We start from the raw sequence: 26191 nt of genomic DNA, 5'->3' as shown, positions 1-26191 counted from the left end.
CACCAGTCCTATTTAGGATATAATTTACAAAGATTATACCGTCCTAAAAAATGTAATTCCCATGAAAAAAAAATATATGAATATATATTAAATTACTTTATTTGAGTTTAACCATAATTTGTTGTATTATTCAAAGTATTTAGACCCCTTGACTTTTTGTTCCGTTACAGCCTTATTCTAAAATGGTTTAAATTGTTTTTCCCCTCATCTACACACAATACCCCATAATGACAGAGCAAAAACATTTTTTTTTTTAGATTTTTGCAAATGTATATAAAAAAAACTGAAAATACATTTACATAAGTATTCATGACCCTTTACTTTGTTAAAGCACTTTTGGCAGCGATTACAGCCTTGAGTCTTCTTGGGTATGACGCTAAAAGTTTGGCACACCTGTACTTAGAGTTTCTCCCATTCTTCTCTGCAGAGCCTCTCAAGCTCTGTCAAGCTTGATGGCTCTGGCTGGGCCACTCAAGGACATCCTGTAGGGATGGTGCCAGGTTTCCTTCAGACGTGACGCTTTGCATTCAGGCCAAAGAGTTCAATCTCGGTTTCATCAGACCAGAGAATCTTGTTTCTCATGGTCTGAGTCCTTTAGGTGGCTTTTGGCAAACTCCAAGTGGGCTGTCATGAGCCTTTTACTGAGGAGTGGCTTCTGTCTGGCCACTCTACCATAAAGGCCTAATTTGTGGAGTGCTGTAGAGATGGGAGAACCTTCCAGAAGGACAACCATCTCCACAGGGGAACTCTGGAGTTCTGTCAGAGTGACTATCGGGTTCTTGGTCATCTTCTTGATGAGGAACAATATTATTTAATACATTTTAGAATAAGGCTTTAAAGTAACAAAAATGTGGAAAAAGTCAAGGGGTCTGAATACTTTCCAAATGCACAGTAGGTAAACTGGGTTATGACTAAAGAGTTAATCAGGGTGATTTTTACACAGACAGGTATTTTCCTTTCGGTGGTAGCAAGTGGTTATCAATTCTTGCTCAATTTCTAATTAAATGTATTGCAGAGAGAATTTCTTTCCTACGGGATATGAAAACTGAGAATGTCCACATCACCACCAGACCATTTTGTTGGTAAACTACACAGTAATGTCAAAGTTGTATTTTTTTGTGATCCAATACATAATATAGTACACGTATCATAATTTGGTTGTAATCCAAAGAGGTTACAAAAAGTATCATAATTTGGTTGTAATCCAAAGAGGTTACAAAAAGTATCTAGATCAACCTCAGTTCATGAACTGATCAACCTCAATTCATCTTTCAATCACCCACGTGGGTATCACCAATGAGGAGATGGCCCGTAGGTATCTGCTTCTATAAACCAATGAGGGGATGGGAGAGGCAGGACTTGCACTGCGTTCAGTGTCACAAATAGAACTAACTTCTATTTTAGTGCATGGCAACGCAGACGCTCAGTGGCGCTCGCGAGCAGTGTAGGTGCAATGATTGAATAACATGTATCTGTACATTTATTTTGCAACGCTCGCAAATGCGACGCGAGCGGTGTGGTTAGCATGTCAGCCAAATACATAATCAATATTTCAATATTTTTTTTGGACGGGCAAGGATGATAACCCTGGTACAGTCAACTTTAGGGACAGTTCTTTGTGTACTTCTGTGGTCTGAAGTAACCTTTTATGAGTGGATCATCTATTAGTGTGTGTAACGGCTTTCTTCCGCTGAAGGAGAGGAGGACCAAAATGCAGCGTGGTTAGTTCAACATGTTTAATATAGACCATACGAGAACACTACAAAATACAAAACAACAAATGTAAAAAAAAAAAACGAAACAGTCCTATCTGGTGCAATGACACAAAGACAGAAGACAATCACCCACAAAATACCCAAAGAACATGGCTGCCTAAATATGGTTCCCAATCAGAGACAACGATAAACACCTGCCTCTAATTGAGAACCAATCTAGGCAACCATAGACTTCCATAAACACCTAGACTAGAAAACACCCCATAAACATACAAAACCCCTAGACCAGACAAAACACATAAATCCCCTATGTCACACCCTGACCTAATCAAAATAATAAAGAAAACAAAGATCACTAAGGCCAGGGCGTGACAGTGTGACAATTTTAGGTCCCCTATTAATCAAGGATCTGGTGAGGGGAATGACGGTTGAATATCCAGGACACTCTCAAAATATATATAATTGCAATTCATAGAGTAAAAATATTAATTTCACAGATATATTTGCAAGGAGGATAAACCCCTCTGACAACACTGGATTAATGAGGGTAGATGATGGTTTTATTCCAAATAGATTTTAAGATGAGTTTAGAAAATGCTGACTGAGATCATTTGAAATTAGTAAGAAAACTCTAAAAGGGGAGCACATCCTCAATCTACTCATATTTTATAAGAATTGCATGATATTACTAATAGAAAGTAGTACAATGATAATGGTTCAAAAAGTGAAACACCATCCCATTCGATTATATTCTATTCCATTCTACTCTAGCAACATAGTGCTTCTTAGTCAATTCACACTAACAGCGGGGCCATAGCCTCAGGCCGGTCAGAACCAGATTAAGCCACCCCAGTTAACAGTGGATAATATCTGGTTTGCATGGTTGTCTGTCTCTGGACAATGTGCCCTGTGGTAGATTACATGACACACAGACAGACAGCCCACTCCCTCCAGCCTATTGCCTACTCATCATGGCTTATGACAACTTTTATTTTCTTAGCTAGTGAATGATGAAACTGAGAGCTGGTGCTGTAGTTGAGGAGTGTGAGGTAATGCAATACTGAAGTCTGTCAGAAGTTTGGGCCAATCAGATGAAGTTGAGAGTGAGAATGCACATGTCACATGGCATCATCATAATGAGTAAGGGAGATATGACAATTGTGGGAAGTTATTGTACTACAGGCTGCCTCTGCAAGGTCCACAACATATTAGCAGAGTATACTGGATTTGTCTGGATTGTTCTGTATTTGCACCAGGCACTTTACGGTCAAATGCATTGGGAACATTATAATGACAAAAGACTACTGAAGCATTCAGACAGCCTACCCCATAAATACATATTCAATAGGGTCACTACACATGTTGTGGGAAAGGATGGGTATATAACATGAGCATGCATATCACTTTGAACTTGAGTAAACACAAACTGACATTTCATTTGATTGAGCATGGTGCGTCCCATGTCAGAGAGAAAGTAGCCTAGGCCTATTCTATGGAACCAAGACATTATCAAATTCAATTCCAGGCAATTTTTTGTGGACTGTGCTTATAGGCAGTCCTGATTATTATTGTTGGGAGAAGTAGGCCTAGGATACATCATTTCAGAGTTATTTTCGCAGTTATGTTCATTGGCTAAACGAGAAGGAGAAAGAAATAAAGGGAGGCAGTTAGAAACGCTCCGTGGGCTACAAGCTGCAGTGCCTCCTCCCTACAGCATCGCTAAACGAACAAATGAGGCATGACGTCAATGTTGTGCCTGAGCGCGCGCTGGTTGGTGCGCTCGCGAGCGCTTCTGACGGTCGTTCTGTATTGAAGCGGTGTAGGAGAGTGAGAGTTTACAGCTGCAGCATCACTTCCTATAGCGCACCCAAACTGCGAGGACACCACTTCATCCGAAGCAAACCCATTGGAGTGTACAATCACCTGCGAGGCTGTGACTGCACTTTCTCTGAAGCAGACAAGAACCCAACGAAATATTTTATTTATTTATTTATTAGCTACGAAAGGGAATGCCATCTATAAATATGAAACTGGAGATGGTGACCATTATCGCCTGCGAGGTAGATACCGAAGTGTTTACGTCCGACAAAATGCAGGTAGGCCAACAGTTTCATAAAACCGTACGTTCAATATTTTGATTATATTTTTCGTTTTGTGCTCCGAATTACGCATGACCGGATTTTCTGCATGGCCCAAAGTGCCTGTCTTGATGACGTTTTATGGAGTAACCTTTTCACCATGGATATTTATCAATGAAACCGCAGTTCGTCAAGATGCACGTCTTGAATGCGCATAGTTGTCCTCGATGTCATAATTGATTGACGTTTGTGGGGTTGCAGAAGTGGGGACGGGAGGGCGGACAAAAAAGCCTCATGCAGTAGCCTATACTTTTTTCACTGTATGCGCTTCAGACTACATCTCACCACAGGTCAGTTTTGGTACGCAAGTTACATGGTTAAATGCGAAGGGGGGGAGGGGGGGTTATCGAATTGAACTTGAGGAGGAGCGCTGAACGAAATTCAGATTTCTTTTAGACGCAGTGTCGGAGTCGGACCCCCCTCAACCCTCCCTTTTTCAGCATTGCAGGGGCGCCAGATAGCTAGACTGCTACTTTAGGGAGCGCATCGATCGAATCCAACCGTCACGGGGCAGACGATGTCGGTACTTATATGCCCACACGTTGTAGCCTTGGAATAAGAAAGTGCTAATAATTCATTGAAATGCCGCACATATGTTGTTCAAATGGTTCATTGTGGATCAAGGCTGGCAATTGTATTGTCCATTGCAGAGGACAGCGCGTGCCGTGCAAGAACAACAAGGTATTAGGAGACTAAGTCTTTCCTAAATACAGTTATGTAGTCTGAACAGAGGTCTTATGCTATGAAAAAGTAAACAGTAGCTCTGCCATGGCCTCAATAAACACAGACATTATGCATGTGTGCTCGTGCACACACTCACACACACACACATCACCGACTCCAAAAACAAAGCACCTTTTATTTTTTTGACATTCAAACCTAAGCTCTACATATCCTAACTCTTCACCTCACTGACTCCCAAAACCCTACTACCACCTTTTGCCTGGGGATGCTCGTGAAATCATGCAATGCAGGGAAGCGCGCGCAGGCTCATGTTGGAATAGGATGGCACAAAGAACAGGACTAATCCGTGTTTCTGGCAGTCTGGGCACGAGAGGACAGGGGTTTGGGGGGAAAGATTAGCGGGGCATGCACGTGGTTGGGGAACACTGATTGAGATCATCTCTCCCAGGCAGCTTGCGGTTTGGTTCATTGTTTTCAAATATCATTCAAGGAGGCCTCATCTGTTGTCTGTGTGTTCTTTCTCTCTACCTTTATTCATCCAAAGCAGTGGTTAACAACCTTTTCTGAGTCAAGATCATTTTCGCAGTCAAAAAGCAAGCTGAGATCTACTGCTCAGATTTGTACTTTTTACATTAACCTCACACAAACAGTTTTGTAGAAATTAGGTTTGGGCAGTAGGCCTAGCACATTATCACAGCATATTGGCTATATGATTGGCCTGCCAATATTGTTAATCAGACCATATTATATTTCAAAACTCGAGCTTTGATAACAAAATAGATCACAGTGAGTCACTGTGGAGCATGAATTGAAATGGCTTGCGAAAGTTTTCATCCCCTTTGGCATTTTTCCTATTTTGTTGCCTGGAATTAAAATTGATTTTTGGGGGGTTTGTATCATTTGATTTACACAACATGCCTACCACTTTGAAGACGCAAAATATTTCTTTATTGTGAAACAAACAAGAAATAAGACAAAAAAAACAAACTTGAGCGTGAAATAACTATTCACCCCCCCCCCCCAAAGTCAATACTTTGTAAAGCCACCTTTTGCAGAAATTACAGCTGCAAGTCTCTTGGAGTATGTCTCTATAAACCTGGCACATCTAGCCACTGGGATTTTTGCCCATTCTTCAAGGCAAACTTCTCCAGCTCCAGCTCCTTCAAGTTGGATGGGTTCCGCTGGTGTACAGCAATCTTTAAATCATACCACAGATTCTCAATTGCATTGAGGTCTGGGCTTTGACTAGGCCATTCCAAGACATTTAAATGTTTCCCCTTAAACCACTCGAGTGTTGCTTTAGCAGTATTCTTAGGGTCATTGTCCTGCTGGAAGGTGAACCTCCGTCCCAGTGTCAAATCTCTGGAAGACCAAATACAGGTTTCCCTCAAGAATTTCCCTGTATTTAGCACCATCCATCATTCCTTCAATTCTGACCAGTTTCCCAGTCCCTACAGCATGACGCTGCCACCACCATTCTTCACTGTGGGGATGGTGTTCTCGGGGTGATGAGAGGTGTTGGGTTTGCGCCAGATATAGCGTTGATGGCCAAAAAGCTACATTTGCCTAGAGTACCTTCTTCCATATGTATGTGGAGTCTTCCACAGGCCTTTTGGAAAACAAATGCGTTTGCTTATTTTTTTCGTTAAGCAATGGCTTTTTTCTGGCCACTCTTCCATAAAGCTCAGCTTTATGGAGAGTAACGCTTAAAGTGGTCCTATGGACAGATACTCCAATCTCCGCTGTGGAGCTTTGCAGCTCCTTCAGGGTTATCTTTGGTCTCTTTGTTGCCTCTCTGAATAATGCCCTCCTTGCCTGGTCCGTGAGTTTTGGTGTGCGGCCCTCTCTTGGCAGGTTTGTTATGGTGCCATATTCTTTATTTTTTTACAATGGATTTAATGGTGCTCCGTGGGATGTTCAAAGTTTCAGATATTTTTTTTATAACCCAACCCTGATCTGTACTTCTCCACAACTGTGTCCCTGACCTGTTTGGAGAGCTCCTTGGTCTTCGTGGTGCTGCTTGTATGGTGTTTCCCTTGCTTAGTGGTGTTGCAGACTCTGGGGCCTTTCAGAACAGGTGTATATATATACTGAGATCATGTGACAGATCATGTGACACTTAGATTGCACACAGGTTGACTTTATTTAACTAATTGTGTGACTTCTGAAGGTAATTGGTCGCACCAGATCTTATTTAGGGATTTCATAGCAAAGGGGGTGAATACATATGCACGCACCACTTTTCCGTTTTTACATTTTTGTATTTTTTTTTAAAACAAGTAATAAAAAAAAAAATCACTTCACCAATTTGGACTATTTTGTGTATGTCCATTACATGAAATCCAAATAAAAATACATTTAAATGACAGGTTGTAATGCAACAAAATAGTAAAAACGCCAAGGGGGATGAAAACTTTGCAAGGCACTGTACCTGCATCTGAATGTCAACAAGGTCAAATCACGACATGGGTGATCTTCAGGTCGAAAAATCGGAGCTCTAGAAAGATGCCAGAGTTTCCGACTTGGAATTCCGAGTTGGATGACCGTTCAAAACTATTTTTCCCAACCGCCTCTCACGGTCCCTGCTCTCTCATTCCTTTCCTCCGGTGAGACTGATCAGAGAGGGGGGACACCGTCTTCCACCTGATGGCGAAGCTCGAGTCACACCGCATCTGCCTCATGCACGAAATCATGTTGTTCCTATGACCAGAGAAAGTTAAATATTCCTTAATATTAAAATCGTCATGACGAGCTGCAAATAATAACAATACAACGCAGGGCTGTCGATACTTGGCTACTCTTTCATTGCAGCTTCAGCCCGAGCGGAAGTACGGAGAAGCGCGTTTTGTAATAGTGTTGAATAAAACAGTGAAAGTGCTGAATATAAACTTAAACAGCTCTTTGCTGTATTCGTTGAGTCTCTCTGTGGTCATAGTTTTAAAAGTTATAGAATTACGTAGACTAGTAGCCTAAACTTGGCTGTGGCCAGGGTCATGGAAGCTCTGTAGCCACGGTGATTTGAGCTATCCGATTGGGCAGCGCAGTAGGTGCACTCGATTTAGTCACAGATTTGCTGTTCCGCCGGGTAGGCGGAGTTTGTCTCATGGGAACACTTTACTTACTCGGTTGGCGACCACTGATCTAAAGTAACATAAATATTATAGCATGGACTTTGAAGCTATAGCTGAGATATAAATGTTACCCAGCTAGCACAATCTAGAGGCGAAAGAAACGCACACCTATTTAGGCGAGGTGCTGGCTAGCGGAGTGGAACACTTAAAAAAAATAAAGGAGAGCTGCACACTCTAGGAGCTCAGATGCAAAATGATTTATGTCCAACATTTCAACAGACAAGCTGTCTTCATCAGGGTATAATGACAAACACTGCGGAATGACTCATTTATATAGTGTCAAAAGACACACACAGGTGTCTGTAATCATGGCTGGGTGTGGCCTGATATCGTTGGTTAATTCTCATATTAAAATAGCATACAAAAAATATAAATGAATAGAGTACGATCATAGATACAATTTGGCTACATGAGCCTACAAACATTTACAATAGCAAAATCACAATCATCAGAAGAATGGCTTCAGATCAAAGTTTAGGTTGAGACAGCTAGCATAAACCCTTCCTGTAACGTTTCCTAAAGGTTCTCCTTTGGTTATTCGAAAAACAACTTTCCCGTTACGTTCTGGAAACGAAAATGTGTTAGCCGGGTAGGCCATCTTGTTGAGGTGTCTTGCCTTGAGCCAAGGAGCCCGTGTAGGAATTGAGGGACAGTGTGTGATGATATTGTTGCTGGTTAATACTGATACAGTGTCTGGTTGTGTTTGATACTATGCTGTCCATCTGGAAGTGTGGTTCATAGCCAACCTAGAACTGAGACTATTCTGATTCTACCATGCAGACTATGAAATATTAAGGAATTGCTACCTACAATATCCTACTAAGAGTATATCTAGCTCTGGTCCAGGCAGGCGTTAATGTACATTCCTTTACTAACAGTGTTTGTAGAGGAATATTCAATAATGCCCCTGGACCATAGCTAGCTTTTAGCTTGCAGTCTGTTTCGAGATGATTATACTATGTTTTTCCGATTGCCACTGGTCTAGGATTAGTCAGTCAGAAGGACCGGTTGGGTCTTTTCTCAATAGTATAGGCTGAACCTGTGGCTTTAGGTTAGTAATGCCAATTGATAGCCTGGTCCCTGATCTGTTTGTGCTGTATTGCCAACTCCTATGGTTATTGTCATGCCATCGCAAACAGATCTGGGACCACGCTAGTTAATTTAGTGCTGTGCCCAGTGTTTTTATGCGAGTGACGCTAACGGGTGCTTACAGGGTTAGTTTAAGTATATGGCTGGCCTTAGCAGTTGCTATAGGACTTGCGATAGCTGATGGATTAGTCTGTGTGGTGGTTTGTAACACTGTTACCTGGAGAATATAGAGCAGCATCAGCAGATTAAATGTGAAGATCACAGGAATGAGCTACATGAACAGGCTCTCTCACATGTTAGACAGCATATGCACATACAAACATGCACACACGCGCGCACACAAATGAACATAGAAAGTACAAACACACAGACACATGCAGATGGGCAGTAATTCTGTTACAATGTATTTAAATGACTTCTGAGTATTTTGTAACTTGAATTACATTGGGCTGAAATACACTCCACGGTATTTTGTAACAAAGATACCTTCGAGAGCTGTAATTTCTATACCATTTTCTTTTTTATAGCAGTTCACATTTTGTGGCTCACTTTCATGGTATCAAAGGTCTGATGACACTATGGTGTGATAAAAGGGTCTGCTAAATGAACTAAATATAAATGTACACTACCATTCAAACGTTTGGGGTCACTTAGAAATGTCCTTGTTTTTGAAAGAAAAGCTGATTTTTTTGTCCATTAAAATAACATAAGATTTATCAGAAATACAGTGAAGACATTGTTAATGAAAAAATGATTGTCTATCAACAATGACAAGCCACCGGGGTATGACAATCTGGGTGGAAAATTACTGAGGATAATAGCGGACAATATTGCCACTCTTATTTGCTATTTTTTTTCAATTTAAGTCTATTAGAAAGTGTGTGCCCTCAGGCCTGGATGGAAGCAAAAGTCATTCTGCTACCCAATAATAGTAAAGCCCCCTTTTACTGGCTCAAATAGCTGACCAATCAGCCTGTTACCAACCCTTAGTAAACTTCTGGAAAAAATTGGGTTTTACCAGATACAATGCTATTTTATAGTAAACAAAATTACAACAGCACTCTCATTGAGAAGGACATTCAACAAGCACTTAAACAAATGCTTTGTTAGACTTCAGTGCAGCTTTTGACATTATCGATCATAGTCTGCTGCTGGAAAAACTTGTGTTATGGCTTTACACCCCCTGCTATATTGTGGATGAAGATTTACTTGTCTAACAGAACACAGAGGGTGTTCTTTAATTGGAAGCCTCTACAACATAATCCAGATAGAATCAGGAATTCCCCAGTGTAGCTGTTTAGGGTCCTTACTGTTTAGGCCCCTTACTAACGACTTTGAGTGAAGCCAGTGTGTATGCCAGTGTGGATGACTCAACACGATACACGTCAGTTACTACAGCAACTGAAATGACTGCAACACTTAACAAAGAGTTGCAGTTAGTTTCCGAATGGGTGGCAAGGTATAAGTTAGTCCTAAATATTTCCAAAACTAAAAGCATTGTATTTGGGACAAATCATTCACTAAACCCTAAACCTCAACTACCTCTCGTAATAAATAATGTGGTAATTGAGCAAGTTGAGGTGACTAAACTGTTTGGAGTAACCCTGGATTGTAAACTGTCATGGTCAAAACATATTGATACTTCTCCCCATTGATACTGTTGTATGTCGATGAGGTGTTGCTCTAACTTCTTGACAGCACTGTCAACAGGGCAGGTCCTACAGGCCCTAGTTTTGTCGCCCCTGTACTACTGTTCAGTAGTGTGGTCAGGTGCCACAAAGAGGGACTTAGGAAAATTGCAGTTGGCTCAGAACAGGGCAGCACGGCTGGCCTTTAAAAGTACACGGGGATCTAACACTAATGATATGCTTATCAATCTCTCATGGCTAAAATGGAAGAGAGATTGATGTCATCACTATTTGTTTTTGTAAGAAGTGTTGACAAACTGAATGTACCAAGCTGTCTGTTTAAACTACTAGCACACATCTCGGAAACCCATATGCATACCCCACAAGACATGCCACTAGAGGTCTCTTCACAGTCCGCAAGTCCAGAACAGACTATGGGAGGCGCACAGTACTACATAGAGCCATTACTGCATGGAACTCTATATGGAACTCTTTTCCACATCAGGTATCTGATGCAAGCAGTAGAATCAGATTTTTTTTAAACAGGTAAAAATATACCTTGTGGAACAGCGGGGACTGTGAAGAGACGCACACAAATGTACAGACACACGCGTACATTGTAATATTGTTGTATGGTGGTATTATACATGTTGTATATGGCAGCAGCTAATGGGTATTCCATCTGTAAATACAAATAAAATTGTGACATTACGAGTCTAGTTGGTTTAGCCACGGAAAAAGACAGGAACCTTTCCGCTAGTCATGATTTACTGACATAATGGATGGGCTGGACATGCCAGGAGATGAGTGTGGATTAGTCTGCCATGTAGCATGCTTCTGTCTATAACCTGAGCTGCTCAGTATGTGTTGATAGTCCTTTCTACCGCAGCGTTTTTGAAAGATATAACGTTAGCCATCGAGAACTACAAAAGTTTTACTACTTTCTCAACAACATTGATTAGCCGGCGCTATCGACAGATCAGTTGGAAAAAGTAGTGATGGGCTACTTTCTGCACACGCCACGGTCAGTGTGACCCGGAGTGACTTGACACAACGCTGGCCAAACAAGATGTAGCTTGAAACAAAACAGAGATCAATGGCCGTGAAGCCATTTACATGGGTAAGAGTCTAGCTACATTTTCCGATATTATAAGTTTCAAATTCTGGCAGGAAGTCGTTTTCATTTCAAGTTAAAGCGTACTGTTAGCTAGCAAACGTTAGCTTGCTGGCTGGCTAGCTAACATTACATGTATGATCTGTGTAGTAATATTATTCGAATCAGAAACAGTTTGCATTGATAGTTATAGCCTAATGTTAGTTAGCTAACATTGAACCTAGTTGGTTAGCTTGATCTACCTGCCAATTCATACTACAGCTATGACAATGTTTGTATTGGTAGTAGTATGAGTTGAGATTATTCCGGTTCGTTGTTTAGCTAGCTAGCTAGCTAGCTACATGTCTAAACAAAAGACTCAACTTTACCAGATTATTACATGACCATCAAGTTAGCCAGGTGTGTCTGGGAGTGATTATGGCAATCTATTGTATTTCATGAACATGTGTACATGTCTAGACAATAATGACCCATCCATTTAGCTAGCTGTCGCTGGGGGATGGTTATAGCATTTCTTTCACATGACCCATCAATTTAGATAAGTATGTCTGGGTAAGCATCATCTAATAATGATAAAATGTTTATCAAATATTTTTTTCTGGACATTTTCTGTTTTTGATATTGATACTTCAAAAGTAACCATTTCAATGTACTGTTTACACCTTCTGTATCCTGTGAATGTGAATTTGATATTATGTGTGTTTACCAGAAACGGTAATGTGAAGAAGAACATGGCCTGCACCAAAGTCAGATTAGGATATATGCTAAGGACTAGATAAAGTGTATTTTTACCTGGAGTTTTACCTTATTTGTAGGCTACTACTTTTAGTCTTGTTAACTACACTACTTACTCTGTTTAGCATATGGCCTCACATGTGAATCCTTAAAGAGATGGGGGAGGATAAGATTTAAGAGGGTGTGAACGATGCTGAATGGGTGGAGACAATGAAGAGCTCTGCAGTAGGTGTACCGGACCATTCAAGGGCCATTTTCTCAAAAGTGGGGTTATAGTTTATCAACTTTCAAAGCAGAATTTTTTCCCATTGTTCCTCAACTGCAGTGCATGATATACTATTTTCTAGTCTTTACTTTTATCCAATGTAAAATAAATATCATTAAAAATGTTGCTACATAGGACTGAATCCAGGCAGAGGGTCACAGATAACTTCCCCTTATAGTGTGGCTCAGTTGGTAGAACATGGTGCTTGCAACTCCAGGGTTGTGGGTTTGATTCCCACGAGGGACCACTATAAAAAATGTATGAACTCACTACTGTAGATTGCTCTGGACAAGAGTGTCTGCTAAATGACTAAAATGTAAAACAAGTGAAAAAAGAAACAACACATTGTGACCTTCAAACACACTCCACATACATTATATAGGATCACGTGCACATGCTCTCTCTCTTTCACAGTGGTGACAGGATAGAAAAAGGTAATTGTTGTAGATTCCCTCTGTCAGCAAACCTCCATCCTTCCAGACTAAATCCCAGGCCTTGTAGAACCCTACTTTCTCTCCATCAGCATTTGTGGTCTGCCTGTCTGTTCCCAAGCCTATCATCATAACAATGGCAGCCGTCTGTGTCACTTGTACCTCTGCTTACCGCCCTGGAAACTCAGGGGAGAGCTTTGAGGAGCCACATCTTTTTTTGATGCCTGTTTTGGTCTCTTGCCTATTTATCAAGCACGTACCAATGGTATATTCAATGTGGATGTGTCAAAACGTCACGTATGAAATTATAATTGATTGAAAACATGGAACATTTGGATTGCTGTTTGGCTTGCTTTAGTACGGTCATCATATCATCTTCAAAAACCTGCATTGATAAAAAAAAAAAATCTATCCATATTTCAAACAATCAGCAACCTATCAGCAAGGTTGCACTCAGCAAGCCCTCACAAACGCAGGCACTTGCTAGATGATATAACTATTCTGAAACAGCTCTGTAGAGGTTTGCATTGCTACAGTAGAGACATAACAAACGGCGTGTGTCAGTCAAACAGGTATAGCAGAAGGGGAAAGAGTGGAGGATGAAGCGGATGGCCATATTATGTTCTGTCCAGGTGGGAAACCAGATCTGGCCCTGGCAGGTGGACAAGGCCTAGGCCCATGGTCCACCTGTGTATAACTCTGATAGCCTAGTCCAGAGTAGGGGGCTCAGGTGTTCACCGCTCTCAGTCTGTGGATATGTCGATCTGGGCCACGGTCGTCTCACATTCCCCCGAAACCTTAGAGAGACTCTGGGTCTCAGGTGTCACGTAAAAGGTTAGGACGATGTCCGCTGGAGTGACATAGAAGAAAAAAAACACAAAGAATAAAAGTCTTGTCTCCAACTCCGACTTCTATCGTTGGCGTTGCGCCGGGATACAAGAGCCAAGACAACAGGGTTGTGAGATGTTAAGGTGAAGGCTAAAGGAAAAGGCTTTTTATCCATTGAAGTGGAGATTTTTTGGGATCAATGGCAGGATGACATGAAGTCTAGTCACTTGATGTTTTATTCATGGCTACCACTTTGTTGCCATGTAAAAGCATTATCTGAAATGAACGTTTCAGAGCTTTCATTTGGATAAGGCATCAGTGCCTTTACATCACACAGATTGCCAATAGAACCAGCCCCATTTTTTAGATTTAATTCAAGGAGCAAATTCTATTTATATTTATGAAAATGTTCATATTTTGAGTCTCTCCGCTAGCAAGGGCCATTGTAAGCTCAACGGAGTCATTCAATTTGTGTAGTTGGAGTCCTACGATCATGATTGGTGCAATACTTAATAAATAATATCAAGTGAACGATGGCTTACAGTAGGCGTTAATGATGTGGCCGAGGATATGGATACTGGATATAGTCGTCTGTCAATCTGTCAGTCTGTCAGCTAAATGACCTCTACAGCGCTCCGTAGTCCTGAATTACCGCGTTAAAAAGACCTAGACCTAGCTCACAACCAAGGTGACACAAAGTGACACGCGAGGGAGAGAGCTTCATTACATTTGCTGCTGAGGCGTAAGGTGAGAGTGACCCACCATCACAGCATCTTCTGGAGGATGTTGTCAGGGTTATGTCAACCATTGGAAGTTTGGGAAGGATATTGATGATGAAGATTATGAAAGAAATTGTCTTCCACAGTGAAATACCTAAATGACAGATTGGTAAAAGGATTCTTTTCCAGTACAGAGCGAGTTCTCAGAGGCCATTACGTCTCACCCGTCAATACCATCAGCGTTTCCAATTTAAGAACTTTGTTTCTATATTTAGGGAGTTTTTATACCCCTCCAATTACTGTTATTGGTAAAGGATTCTATCGACAAAATGTAGCTACTTTTCAGGCTGCCTTTGGGGAGTTTTGACAGAGGGTTTCTATGGTTTTGATAGCATTTAGTGAATTTTCCCACTAAATTCTGCCTCAAACCAGAGTGGGAGAAGCTGTTTGTGCAACAGTCACAGCAACGGCACACACAGGCAGAGAAGCACAAGGGGAGGGGGTGTGCGGCGGGAGAGGGGGGCGAAAACGGACTGCAGCAGCAAGTCAAATTGGTGCAGTGACGTTGTCGCGGCAACAGCTAAACGTAATCTAGCAATTTCTAGCGACTAAAATCAAGAGGCCAATAGCGGATCTCACTGAAAAAAAAATGGTTGGCAATACTGGATACTGTTCCCACTCCCGTATTGATCCCATAGCAATTACATGGCCGGTTTTGGCTGCTTTTTAGTTGCCCGCTTTGCAGCGCTGAAGGCTAGGCTAAGAGCATAGTGCAGCTAGGTCTGAAGAATTAGCATATGAGGCTCTAGGTAGCCTTACTGTCATTTGTCATGAGTTGTTTTGCTGCATTGTTGTTTTGTAGCGCTGAAGACTAGACTAACATGCTGACTACACTGGCCACACGCACCAGATGCGATCATGACACTCGGGTTAAAATAGAAAAAACAACTGAACCAACTATATTAATTTTAGCGGCAGGTCGAAAAAACACATGAAACATTCATGGACATTTAAGTAGCTAGCTATCTGTTGCTAGCTAGTTTGGCCAAGGAGATTAATATTGGTTTGTTATTTTTACCTGACATGCATATGGTCCTCTTTTTAGCTGGTTCTTTGTAGAATTTTGACTTGGAGTCATACAAAATTGTGGGGTTCTCTATGCCGACGATTAATACACACATATAAAAAAAGAAAATCGAGTTCGTTTTTAGTTATTCATTAATCTTTCAAGCATCCACGTGGGTTTGTATCTTCCTGATCCGTGTTCTATTTTAGCGCTTAGCCACACAGACGCTATTTCACGTGTGTGGGTGAAATTATGGAATAACATGTATGTGCACATGTATTTTGCAACAGTCCAGACCAAATCTGAACCAATCATAGATGTCTATGTATCACAGGTTTGGACAGCACATTAGAGCACTGCAGAGTGCAGTACAGTTCAATACATTATAGTCATGTAGAGTACAGTAAAGTATAGTTCAGTACATTAGAGTAAAGTACAGCATATATTGTACTGTACTGTACCCTACTTTACTGTACTGTTCTCTAATGTACTCTACTGAACTAAACTCTACTGTGCTGTACTGTAATGTGTTGCCCAAACTTGTGAAACAAATACTTCCGGTCTGGACTGACCAAATTTGGTCTTGTTTGGGGGCGGAGCTCATTCATTAATACCCAGCTTGCTTTGCAAGTGATGTATTTTTCTACATTTCATTTTACATTTTGTGCTTTTAGCAGATGTTATTTTTCAGAGTGACTTAGTCAGTGGATAAACAACCACATACCACAGTCAGAGCAACAAAAGCCTTTCTGTAACTTACTGAGAATGTTACTGTAGTTGTGTGTTCTTTTTTATACATTTTTTTTTGGTCTGAAAACTTTGAAAATGAACATTGCTAGTTTTAAAGCTTTAAAAAAAGTTACATAAGTGCATGTGACAGATGGGAGGCAACTTTTCCTTTAAGCTGCGCGGGTGCGCCCACCTCCTCCTGGACTGCTGCACAGAATAAATGCCATGTTGCGCAGAGACGCAAGAGTTCAAACTTTACTGAGTTCACCCCATTAGCTTGCACTACATACAGTGCCTTGCGAAAGTATTCGGCCCCCTTGAACTTTGCGACCTTTTGCCACATTTCAGGCTTCAAACATAAAGATATAAAACTGTATTTTTTTGTGAAGAATCAACAACAAGTGGGACACAATCATGAAGTGGAACAACATTTATTGGATATTTCAAACTTTTTTAACAAATCAAAAACTGAAAAATTGGGCGTGCAAAATTATTCAAAGCTGTTTCCATGTGAAAATGTTATGGGATTTTCCCCATTGGTTTAGTTGGTAGGCCTATTATGCTCAAATAGCCACAATAGCCTATTGGCTACTGTCTAAAACTGTAAGGGTAAAGCCTCAGTGTTAACTGTAAACACGCGCCGGAAGTTGAAAAAAAATCTCACAACGTTCAAGTTTCCGCTCCCAAGACCAAACATTTGCTCGGTGCCCCAAAACATTACAGGGAACATTGGTGAGAGGAATATAATGTTTTCTGCATTGACATGTAGAAATAAATGATTGTATGTACTGTTGAAATTTGGCCAAGAAACAATGACCCAAAAAATACGTACTGTATTTTCAACGTCCGTTCTTTAAAAGTCGGGAAGAGATGTATTTTCAACTTTCAATCAGAACCAAAAAATAAATGTGATTTTAACGTTTGGAAAATACTTAATTTTGCTCACTGGGTAAGGCTTAAGTGCTGCTAGGCGAAGGTGTGTTTTTGGTTTGTTATAGTCTGTAGCATTAGCATATGAGGGAAAAGCTATCCACTCTGAGGTAAATGCTCATTATAGTGTCTGTTGGAGTTATCCAGACTAGTCTGTGGTTAGTGGTTCCCAGAGGCGCCAACCTCAGGCCTCACCCAGTGTGTCAATCTTCCCACTGGAAGACTCAGACAGTAAACAAGCATTAGTCTGGGCACTAACACCCTCCTCCCTGCTCTACAAGCCAGTACCAGGGGATAACATTGTGCTAACACCAAACAAACACTCGCATCATTCATTATGACATGCATTTATTTTCCAACTGTGAAATTCTAATCTAGACTCTTTCAAAGCTACACTTTCCTACCAACTGCCACCTTATTGTCTGGTAGGTGAGATTAGAGATGTCTCCTCTGACTTGAGGAAGTGTAGTTTGTATGCGTGCATGAGAGTGTGTGTGTGTGTGTGTGTGTGTGTGTGTGTGTGTGTGTGTGTGTGTGTGTGTGTGTGTGTGTGTGTGTCCGCACACCCAGAGATAACAGGTGGATCACTCAACTGCTCCCATCATCCCCTGACCTGCTTTGTTTGGCTCCAGCTCAGCCGACAGGGGGACTGTAATTAAAAAAGATTGTTGGCACACTTAAGAGATAGATTTCCTTAATTATTTCAGCACACTCTATCTTTAGTTTAAAGTCCTTCCTGAATCCCTCCGGGCGGCATGGCCTAGATTGTTGGTTTTCACCCAAATCTCCTGCAGTGGATGAGAGTCTCTTCAGTTTGTCCTTAAATAAAGCCCTGCCTCAAGGGAACGCTCTGATTACCAGCTGACTTGGCGGATATCGGTTTTTGACTAGCCATCCGGGGTCATATTGGGGCACACTGTAGCAAAATGTTTTGCAACTGAAAACTAAAAACCAGTGTTTCTTATTGGACATGTTCAGGTAGGCCCTCTTTATTTCAGTCCGCTTTCTTCCATTTGGTGCTTAATGAAAACAACCCGGGCTATAAACAAGTTCCAAACTGGTAGTCTACAGCCAGCGACTGCTCTCTCCACTCTCTTTGCTATTGAACGCTCCCCTGCCTGCTGATTTAACTCCATTATGTAACGTGTCAGCCGATGGAGTGTGAAGGGTTTTACGATGTCTCACATTGTGTGATCTATAAAATGACAGTAGGCCCATTAGTCGAGAGGGCTTTTCTTTGGATGAGTGTCGCTCATGCATTTATCAGACATGGAAGATCAAGGCAATGTTATGGTGAGATGACAACCATCCGTTTATTTCCACCGATAAAGCATGTTCAAGGCTTATGTCATCAGAAAACATTTTGTCAACATTATGTTGACCTTGCAAATATTAAATGTCTGAGGCTTTATTACAGATTATATTTTATATATTTTTATATATATTCAAGCAGTAGGGATAATTACTGCTTGAACTTTGCTATATACTTCTATGTTTACAGAATCCAGTGCAGCCCTGCAGTTTCTGTATTATCCTGGTTTGGCTGCTGTGTGTGTGTGTGTGTGTGTGTGTGTGTGTGTGTGTGTGTGTGTGTGTGTGTGTGTGTGTGTGTGTGTGTGTGTGTGTGTGTGTGTGTGTGTGTGTGTGTGTGTGTGTGTGTGTGTGTGTGTGTGTGTGTGTGTGTGTGTGTGTGTGTGTGTGTGTGTGTGTGTGTGTGTGTGGTTTTTTTTTTTTACTATCCTTGTGGGGACCAGAAGTCCTCACAAGGATATTAAAACAAATAAAATTCAGACAAGTGGGAACATTTCGCCAGTCCCCACAAGAAAAAAAGGCTATTTTAGGTTTAGGGCTTAGGGTTACAAATATGGTTAGGGTTAGAGTTAAGAGTTAGGGGTTAAGGTTAGGGTTAGGGTTAGAGGAAATAGGATTTTGAATGGGAATCAATTGTTTGGTCCACACAAGGATAGTAAAACAAACGTGTGTGTGTGTTTACTCGGCTAGCAAAGCAGTATGGGCCCGGCTAATCGTCACTGAGCCATATGCTAATCTAAACAAACTCACTCATACTTTTACATAACACAGCATACAGCCACATAGTGAGTGTATGTGTGTTCCTCTCTCATCCACACTTAACACCGTAGAGACTGCTAATTTAAGTTCCATTTCTAACTAATTTCCTGTCTTCCTATCTGTGTCATCTTGGTGCTGATGAATGTGAGTCAAGGCAGTGTCCCGTTGTTACAGCCGTGACAGCTTTTCCCATTACCATCAGGAAAACGACCGTCTCATTACCCACAGGGCAATCTGCTAAAAGATGGGATTGTGTCACTCGCCTCTGTCTGTCTCTCGCTCTCTCTCTTGGCTAATTTGGGCCAGCTCATTGGCCAGCCGAAGTAACCTGGAGTGTTTCATAAAGGTGACATGGGGAGGTAGTGGAGGGGCGCGGGTAATGCGGTAATGGCCATATTTTCTCTTGGAGCTCTTGAGGAGCTAGACTTTGGCCACGTTTCAATGTCCATACTACCATAGGCTACTACTTAGAATGGATGCCAAATGGATTGCTTCATATTAAGTGTTATAATCTAGTGTGGCTATTGGCTATTGTAACAGAGTCTTTTGTCTGTCTCTGACTTGGCTTTTTCTGGGGCTATTCCCCCTCCGTTATAGAGTAGGAGACCCAACTCATTACTCATTGACCTTGTGGTCTGAGTGTCCACGCTGAGACTGGAAGGTTGGGAGTTTTATCCTCATCCGAGTCATACCAATGACTTGTAAAAATGGGGACCTGGTGAGTTTCTGCTTGGCACTCAGCAGTAAAGAGCTAGATTGGGGGTAAAGGCCCTGCGATAGACTAGCGTCCTGTACTTGTACATCAAGCTGGCCGCACTCTACAGCACGTGTCGAACTCATTCGACGGAGGGTGGAGTGTCTGAGGGTTTTCGCTCATCCCTTGTTATTGATTGACGAAATAAGGTCACTGATTAGTAAGGAACTCGGCTCACCTGCGGTCAGAAATCAGCAGACACTAGGCCCTCCATGGAACGGGTTTGACACCCCTGCCCTACAGAAACAGGCTCCTACTCCTAAAAGCTGTTTCGGCTCGCTTAAGCCAAGCCTTGTGCAGGACTACTTACTCACTTGTGTACAGTACAGACATATGATCTGAACAGTCATTCAGCCTTACCTGTTTTGCCCCGTTACTTCATCTAGTGACAAAAAATGTACCCCAATTTCCTGCACAAACTTTACCTCCATGAAGTTAGAGGAACAGGGCCCACAGCGGCCATCTCTGATAAAAAGTCACCTTTGAGAGAGTCAAAAACAAGAACAGCTTGTTCTGTTTACCTCATACTCATCCTTTGTCCACCATGTCTTCATGCTTCTCTCTTACTGTGGATAGCAGGTTCAGTGCGATGTGTGCGCGTGCCTGCATGCTCGAGCGAGTGAGTGAGTGGTTTTGTGTGTCCTTATGTGTTAGCGTGTGTGTGTTTTACACCTTGGATTAAAAAAGCCCGGGTCAGTCTTCCTTTACAGGCCCCACGGTCGTCCGTCAGCTCCAATTGGGTTTGAGGTGCATTACCTGTCACATTATTATTTTGCCCGTGCCCACATGCGGACATGACCCCTTATTTACGAGAGAACAAATCCTCAGGTTACATCAGAGCCCAGATGAGAAACGAAGTTATCAGGACAGGCACCACCGCTGCTCTGGAGCGTCAAAATGACACTTGTCAAATAATCACAACATGAGCCTGGTCTAATATGCAAGTCCTCTTTAGCTCAGTTGGTAGAGCATGGCCCTTCGGTTCAATTCCCGCGACCACCCATACGTAAAATGTATGCTTGCAAAACGGTAAGTCGCTTTTGATAAAAGTGTCTGCTATATGGCATATTGCCCTTCGTAACGCAAGGATAGTGGGTTCAATTCCCGTCACCACACTTATGTAAAATGGATGCTCACATGACTGTAAGTCTGCTAAATGGCATATATTATTATATTTTAAGTTGCTCTGGATAAGATTGCCTTTGACTGTAATAAGGCGCTCTGAAGAAGAGTGTCTGCTAAATGACTAAGACGCAAATGTAAAATGTATGTTTGAGTACCAGTCTTAACACACAGCCATTGATTCCATAAGTGTGTTGTAATACATCACTAAGATATTAAGCTTGATGAACCCTGTGACATTGGCGAATAGATGGCTCGTAGTACTATTACAGTGCACATGCACAGTCCAGCCCTGGGTCTCGTCCACAGTTGCAATGGGGTTTAGACTGCAGTTTGCTATGAATCCACCCATTTACAACAGAATTCTGGATTCAGTAGCAAGTGAGCCGAGGAGTGAACCAGAGCCAATCTGGGAGAAGATGGAGAAATTGGAGGAGAGTGAACGGAGAGAGTCAGAGACCGTCAGTGAGTTGATGGAGAAATTGGAGGAGAGAGAAATGATGCACGGCATTCGCCCTAAAGAGCATGTCATCAGTTTGATGCCACCTGAGTCAGCTCTCCATACTCGTCCTGAGGAGCGTGCTAGCAGTCTGGTAAAAACTATGCCGGCTCCATGCACCAGGTCTCCAGTACGCCTTCACAGCCCAGTACGTCCTGTGCCAGCTCCCCGCACTCGCCATGCGAAGTGTGTCATCGTTCCGGTACAATTTGTGCCGGCTCTACCCACTAGGTCTCCAGTACGCCTACACAGCCCAGTACATCCTGTGTCAGCTCCTCGCACTTGCCCTGAAGTGTGTGTCACCTGTCCGGTACCACCTGTGCCGGCTCCACGCACCAGGCCTCCAGTGCACTTTCCCAGCCCGGTACGTCCTGTGTCTCCTCCTCACACTCTTCCTGAAGTGCGTGTTCCCAGTCCGGTACATCCTGTGCCTGCTCCTCGCCCCGAAGTGCGTGTCACCAGTCCGGTGCCACCTATGCCGGCTCCAAGCACCAGGCTTCCGGCGACGGTCCCCAGTCCGGAGCTTCCGGCGACGGTCCCCAGTCCGGAGCTTCCTGCGACGGGCCACAGTCCGGAAACTCCTACGACGGTCCACAGTCCGGGACCTCCTACGACGGTCCACAGTCCGGGACCTCCTACGACGGTCCACAGTCCGGGACCTCCTACGACGGTCCACAGTCCGGGACCTCCTACGACGGTCCACAGTCCGGGACCTCCTACGACGGTCCACAGTCCGGGACCTCCTGCGACGGTCCACAGTCCGGGACCTCCTGCTACGGTCCACAGTCCGGAACCTCCTACGACGGTCAACGGTACGAAACCGGTCCCCAGTCCAGAGCTTCCGGCAACGTTTCACATTCCGGAGATTCCGACGACGGTCCACAGTCCGGAGATTCCGACGACGGTCCACGGTCCGGAACCTCCTGCGACGGTCCACGGTCCGGAACCTCCTGCGACGGTCCACGGTCCGGGACCTCCTGCGACGGTCCACGGTCCGGAACCTCCTGCGACGGTCCACGGTCCGGAACCTCCTGCGACGGTCCGGAACCTCCTGCGACGGTCCACGGTCCGGAACCTCCTGCGACGGTCCACGGTCCGGAACCTCCTGCGACGGTCCACGGTCCGGAACCTCCTGCGACGGTCAATGTTCCGTAACCTCCAGCGAGGGTCAACGGTCCCACTCCAAGGCCGGAGCCTTCCTCTGCGCCGATGTCCAGTCCAGGCATGGTGTCCAGTCCCGCTCCAAGGCCGGAGCCTTCCTCTGCGCCGATGTCCAGTCCAGGCATGGTGTCCAGTCCCGCTCCAAGGCTGGAGCCTTCCTCTGCGCCGGTGCCCAGTCCAGGCACGGCGGCCAACTCATCTCCATGGCCGGAGCCTTCTTCGGCGCCGAGGTCCAGTCCGGGCACTGCGTTTTACCTCCATGGCCGGACCCGTGGTCTCGGAAGATTTCCTGCTCTAGTATGCGAGCTGAGTTTCCACTTGCTACTGAATCTAGAAAATGGGTGGCTTCAGAGCGAACTGCAGCGCCCCATTCTGAGTGCCCTTTCTGGATCCAGAGTGCCAGAGCCCCTTCTATACGCTCACTGTATGATAACAAGTGGTGCGTTTCCGCTGTAAAGGTCTATTTAGCCGCTATCTCTGCCTTTCATATAGGCTTCAATAACAACACAGTAGGGAGGCATCCCCCTGTTGTCTTGCTTTATGAATTAGCCTCCAAGCCTTTAGCCCCATCTTGGGACCTACAGTGCCTTACAAAAGTGGTCCCCCCTTGGCATTTTTCCTATTTTGTTGCAATACAACCTGTAATTTAAATGGATTTTTATTTGGATTTCACGTAATGGTTATACACAAAATTGTACAAATTGGTGAAGCAAAATTTAAAAAAAATACTTGTTTCAATAATTATAAAAAAATGTAAACGAAAAAGTGGTGTGTGCTTATGTATTCACTCCCTTTGTTATGAAGCCCCTAAAAAAGATCTGGTGCAACCAATTACCTTCAGAAGTCACATAATTAGTTAAAGTCCATCTGTGTACAATCTAAGTGTCACATGATCTGTCACATGATCTCAGTATATATACACCTGTTCTGAAAGGCCCCAGAGTCTGCAACACCACTAAGCAAGGGGCACCACAAAGCAAGGGGCACCACCAAGCAAGCGGCACCATGATGATCAAGGAGCTCTCCAAACAGGTCAGCGACAAAGTTGTGGAGAAGTACAGATCATGGTTGGGTTATAAAAAAATATCTTTGAACATCCCACGGAGCACCATTAAATCCGTTATTAAAAAAATGAAAGAATATGGCATCACAACAAACCTACCAAGAGTGGGCCATCCACCAAAACTCATGGACCAGGCAAGGAGGGCATTAATCAGAGATGCAACAAAGAGACCAAAGATAACCCTGAAGGAGCTGCAAAGCTCCACAGCAGAGATTGGAGTATCTGTCCATAGGACCACTTTAAGCTGTACACTACAAAGAGCTGGGCTTTACGGAAGAGTGGCCAGAAAAAAGCCATTGCTTAAAGAAAAAAATAAGCAAACACGTTTGGTGTTTGCCTAAAGGCATGTGGGAGACTCCCCAAACATATGGAAGAAGGTACTCTGGTCAGATGAGACTAAAATGTAGCTTTTTGGCCATCAAGGAAAACGCTATGTCTGGCGCAAACCCAACACCTCTAATCACCCCGAGAACACCATCCCCACGGTGAAGCATGGGGGTGGCAGCATCATGCTGTAGGGATGTTTTTCATCGGCAGGGACTGAGAAACTGGTCAGAATTGAAGGAATGATAGATGGCACTAGATACAAGGAAATTCTTGAGGGAAACCTGTATTTGGTCATCCAGAGATTTGAGACTGGGACGGAGGTTCACCTTCCAGCGGGACAATGACCCTAAGCATACTGCTAAAGCAACACTCGAGTGGTTTTAGGTGGAAACATTTAATTGTCTTGGAATGGCCAAGTCAAAGCCCAGACCTCAATCCAATTGAGAATCTATGGTATGACTTAAAGATTGCAGTACACCAGCGGAACCCATCCAACTTGAATGAGCTGGAGCAGTTTTGCCCTGATGAATGGACATAAATCCCAGTGGCTAGATGTGCCAAGCTTATAGAAACATACCCCAAGAGACTTGCTGTCAAGTCCTGACCTTAGTTCCTTTTTATGTCTCTATTTTAGTTTGGTCTGGGCGTGAGTTGGAGTGGGCATTCTATGTTTTGTTCTGTCTGCTATATTTCTACGTGTTTGGCCTGGTATGGTTCCCAATCAGAGGCAGCTGTCAATCGTTGTCTCTGATTGAGAACCATACTTAGGCAGCCTGTTTTCCCACTATGGGTTGTGGCTAGTTGTTTTCTGTGTCTGTGTTTTCACCATACAGAAAGAACTGTTTCGATTTTCATTTCTTTCCTTCACTTTGTTATTTTGTATTTTTCGTGTTCTGATATAATTAATTATCATGGACACTTACAACGCTGCATTTTGGTCTGATCCTTCCTACTCCTCATGAGACGAAGAAGAAGTTTGTTACACTTGCAGCTGTAATTGCTGCAAAAGGTGGCTCTACAAAGTTTTGACTTGGGGGGGGGGGGTGAATAGTTATGCACGCTCAAGTTTACGTTTTTTTTTGTCTTATTTCCTGTTTGTTTCACAAGAAAAAATATTTAGCATTTTCAAAGTGGTAGGCATGTTGTGTAAAGCAAATGATACAAACCCCCCAAAAATCCATTTTAATTGCAGGCTGTAAGGCAACAAAATAGGAAAAATGCCACGGGGGTGAAAACTTTCACAAGCCACTGTATCTATTGAGCTTGAGGCCATTTCACAGCAGCCTTTCGAGCCAATGAAAAGTATGGAGATGAAAAATCTCTCCTTCAAAAGCGCTTTACTGATTGCCCTTACATCTGCAAAGCGAGTGAGTGAGCTGCATGCACTGTCAGTCCACCATTCGTGCCGACAGTTTGCCCTAGTTTTTCCAAGGTGACTTTGTTACCCAACCCAGCCTGTTTGCCTACTGCCAGCAATACTTATTATTTCCTCACCTTAGAGCTTTTGGCCTTCCATGCGCCTCCCCTCTCTTCTACTGGAGGAATAGTGTCTCCACCGTTTGTGTCCAGTATGCACTTTGCGCATTTACTTGGATAGAACGAGTACATTGCGAAAGAGCGATCAACTCTGTATCCTGGGCACTCTCTCTCGTCAACGGCTATCCCGTTGGATAGTGGAGGCTATTATACTGGCTGATAATAGCAAGGCCACTGGATGGCCTGAGGGCTCATTTCACTAGAGGTATGGCTACCTCTTGGGCACTGTTCAAAGGCATCTCTGTACAGGAGATTTGTGATGTGGCATGTTGTCCTCAGTATCAGAGCCTCTGAGGCGTGATGATGTTGGACCCTGGCTTCGAAGGGCCAAATCCCACAGTGAGACATGGGAACGAGTATTTGAAAGAGAACCCAAGGTGACTTGTGTAACCCCAATTCTCTGAGAATATGAGTGAGATGCTCGCAAGAGCACAAGGAAAAGAGAGACATGCTTGAG

At 43.2% G+C, this 26191-nt stretch overlaps 1 protein-coding gene across 1 annotated transcript in view; it reads left to right on the top strand.

The window, feature by feature from the left end:
• The first annotated feature begins 3466 nt into the window (after positions 1-3466).
• Positions 3467-26191, top strand: part of LOC110505264 (calcipressin-2) — a 50406-nt gene continuing 27681 nt past the window's right edge. Inside the window, exon 1 of the mRNA XM_021584390.3 lies at positions 3467-3811. Within this exon, the coding sequence (XP_021440065.1) occupies positions 3725-3811 (87 nt within the window). The 5' untranslated portion in view covers positions 3467-3724. The remainder of the gene's footprint in view (positions 3812-26191) is intronic.

Source organism: Oncorhynchus mykiss, chromosome 25 (genome assembly GCF_057628025.1).
Source record: "Oncorhynchus mykiss isolate SJ-2025 chromosome 25, ASM5762802v1, whole genome shotgun sequence".
Lineage (NCBI taxonomy): Eukaryota > Metazoa > Chordata > Actinopteri > Salmoniformes > Salmonidae > Oncorhynchus > Oncorhynchus mykiss.
The sequence above is the reverse complement of the archived record's forward strand: the minus strand, read 5'-3'. Positions and strand labels throughout refer to the sequence as shown.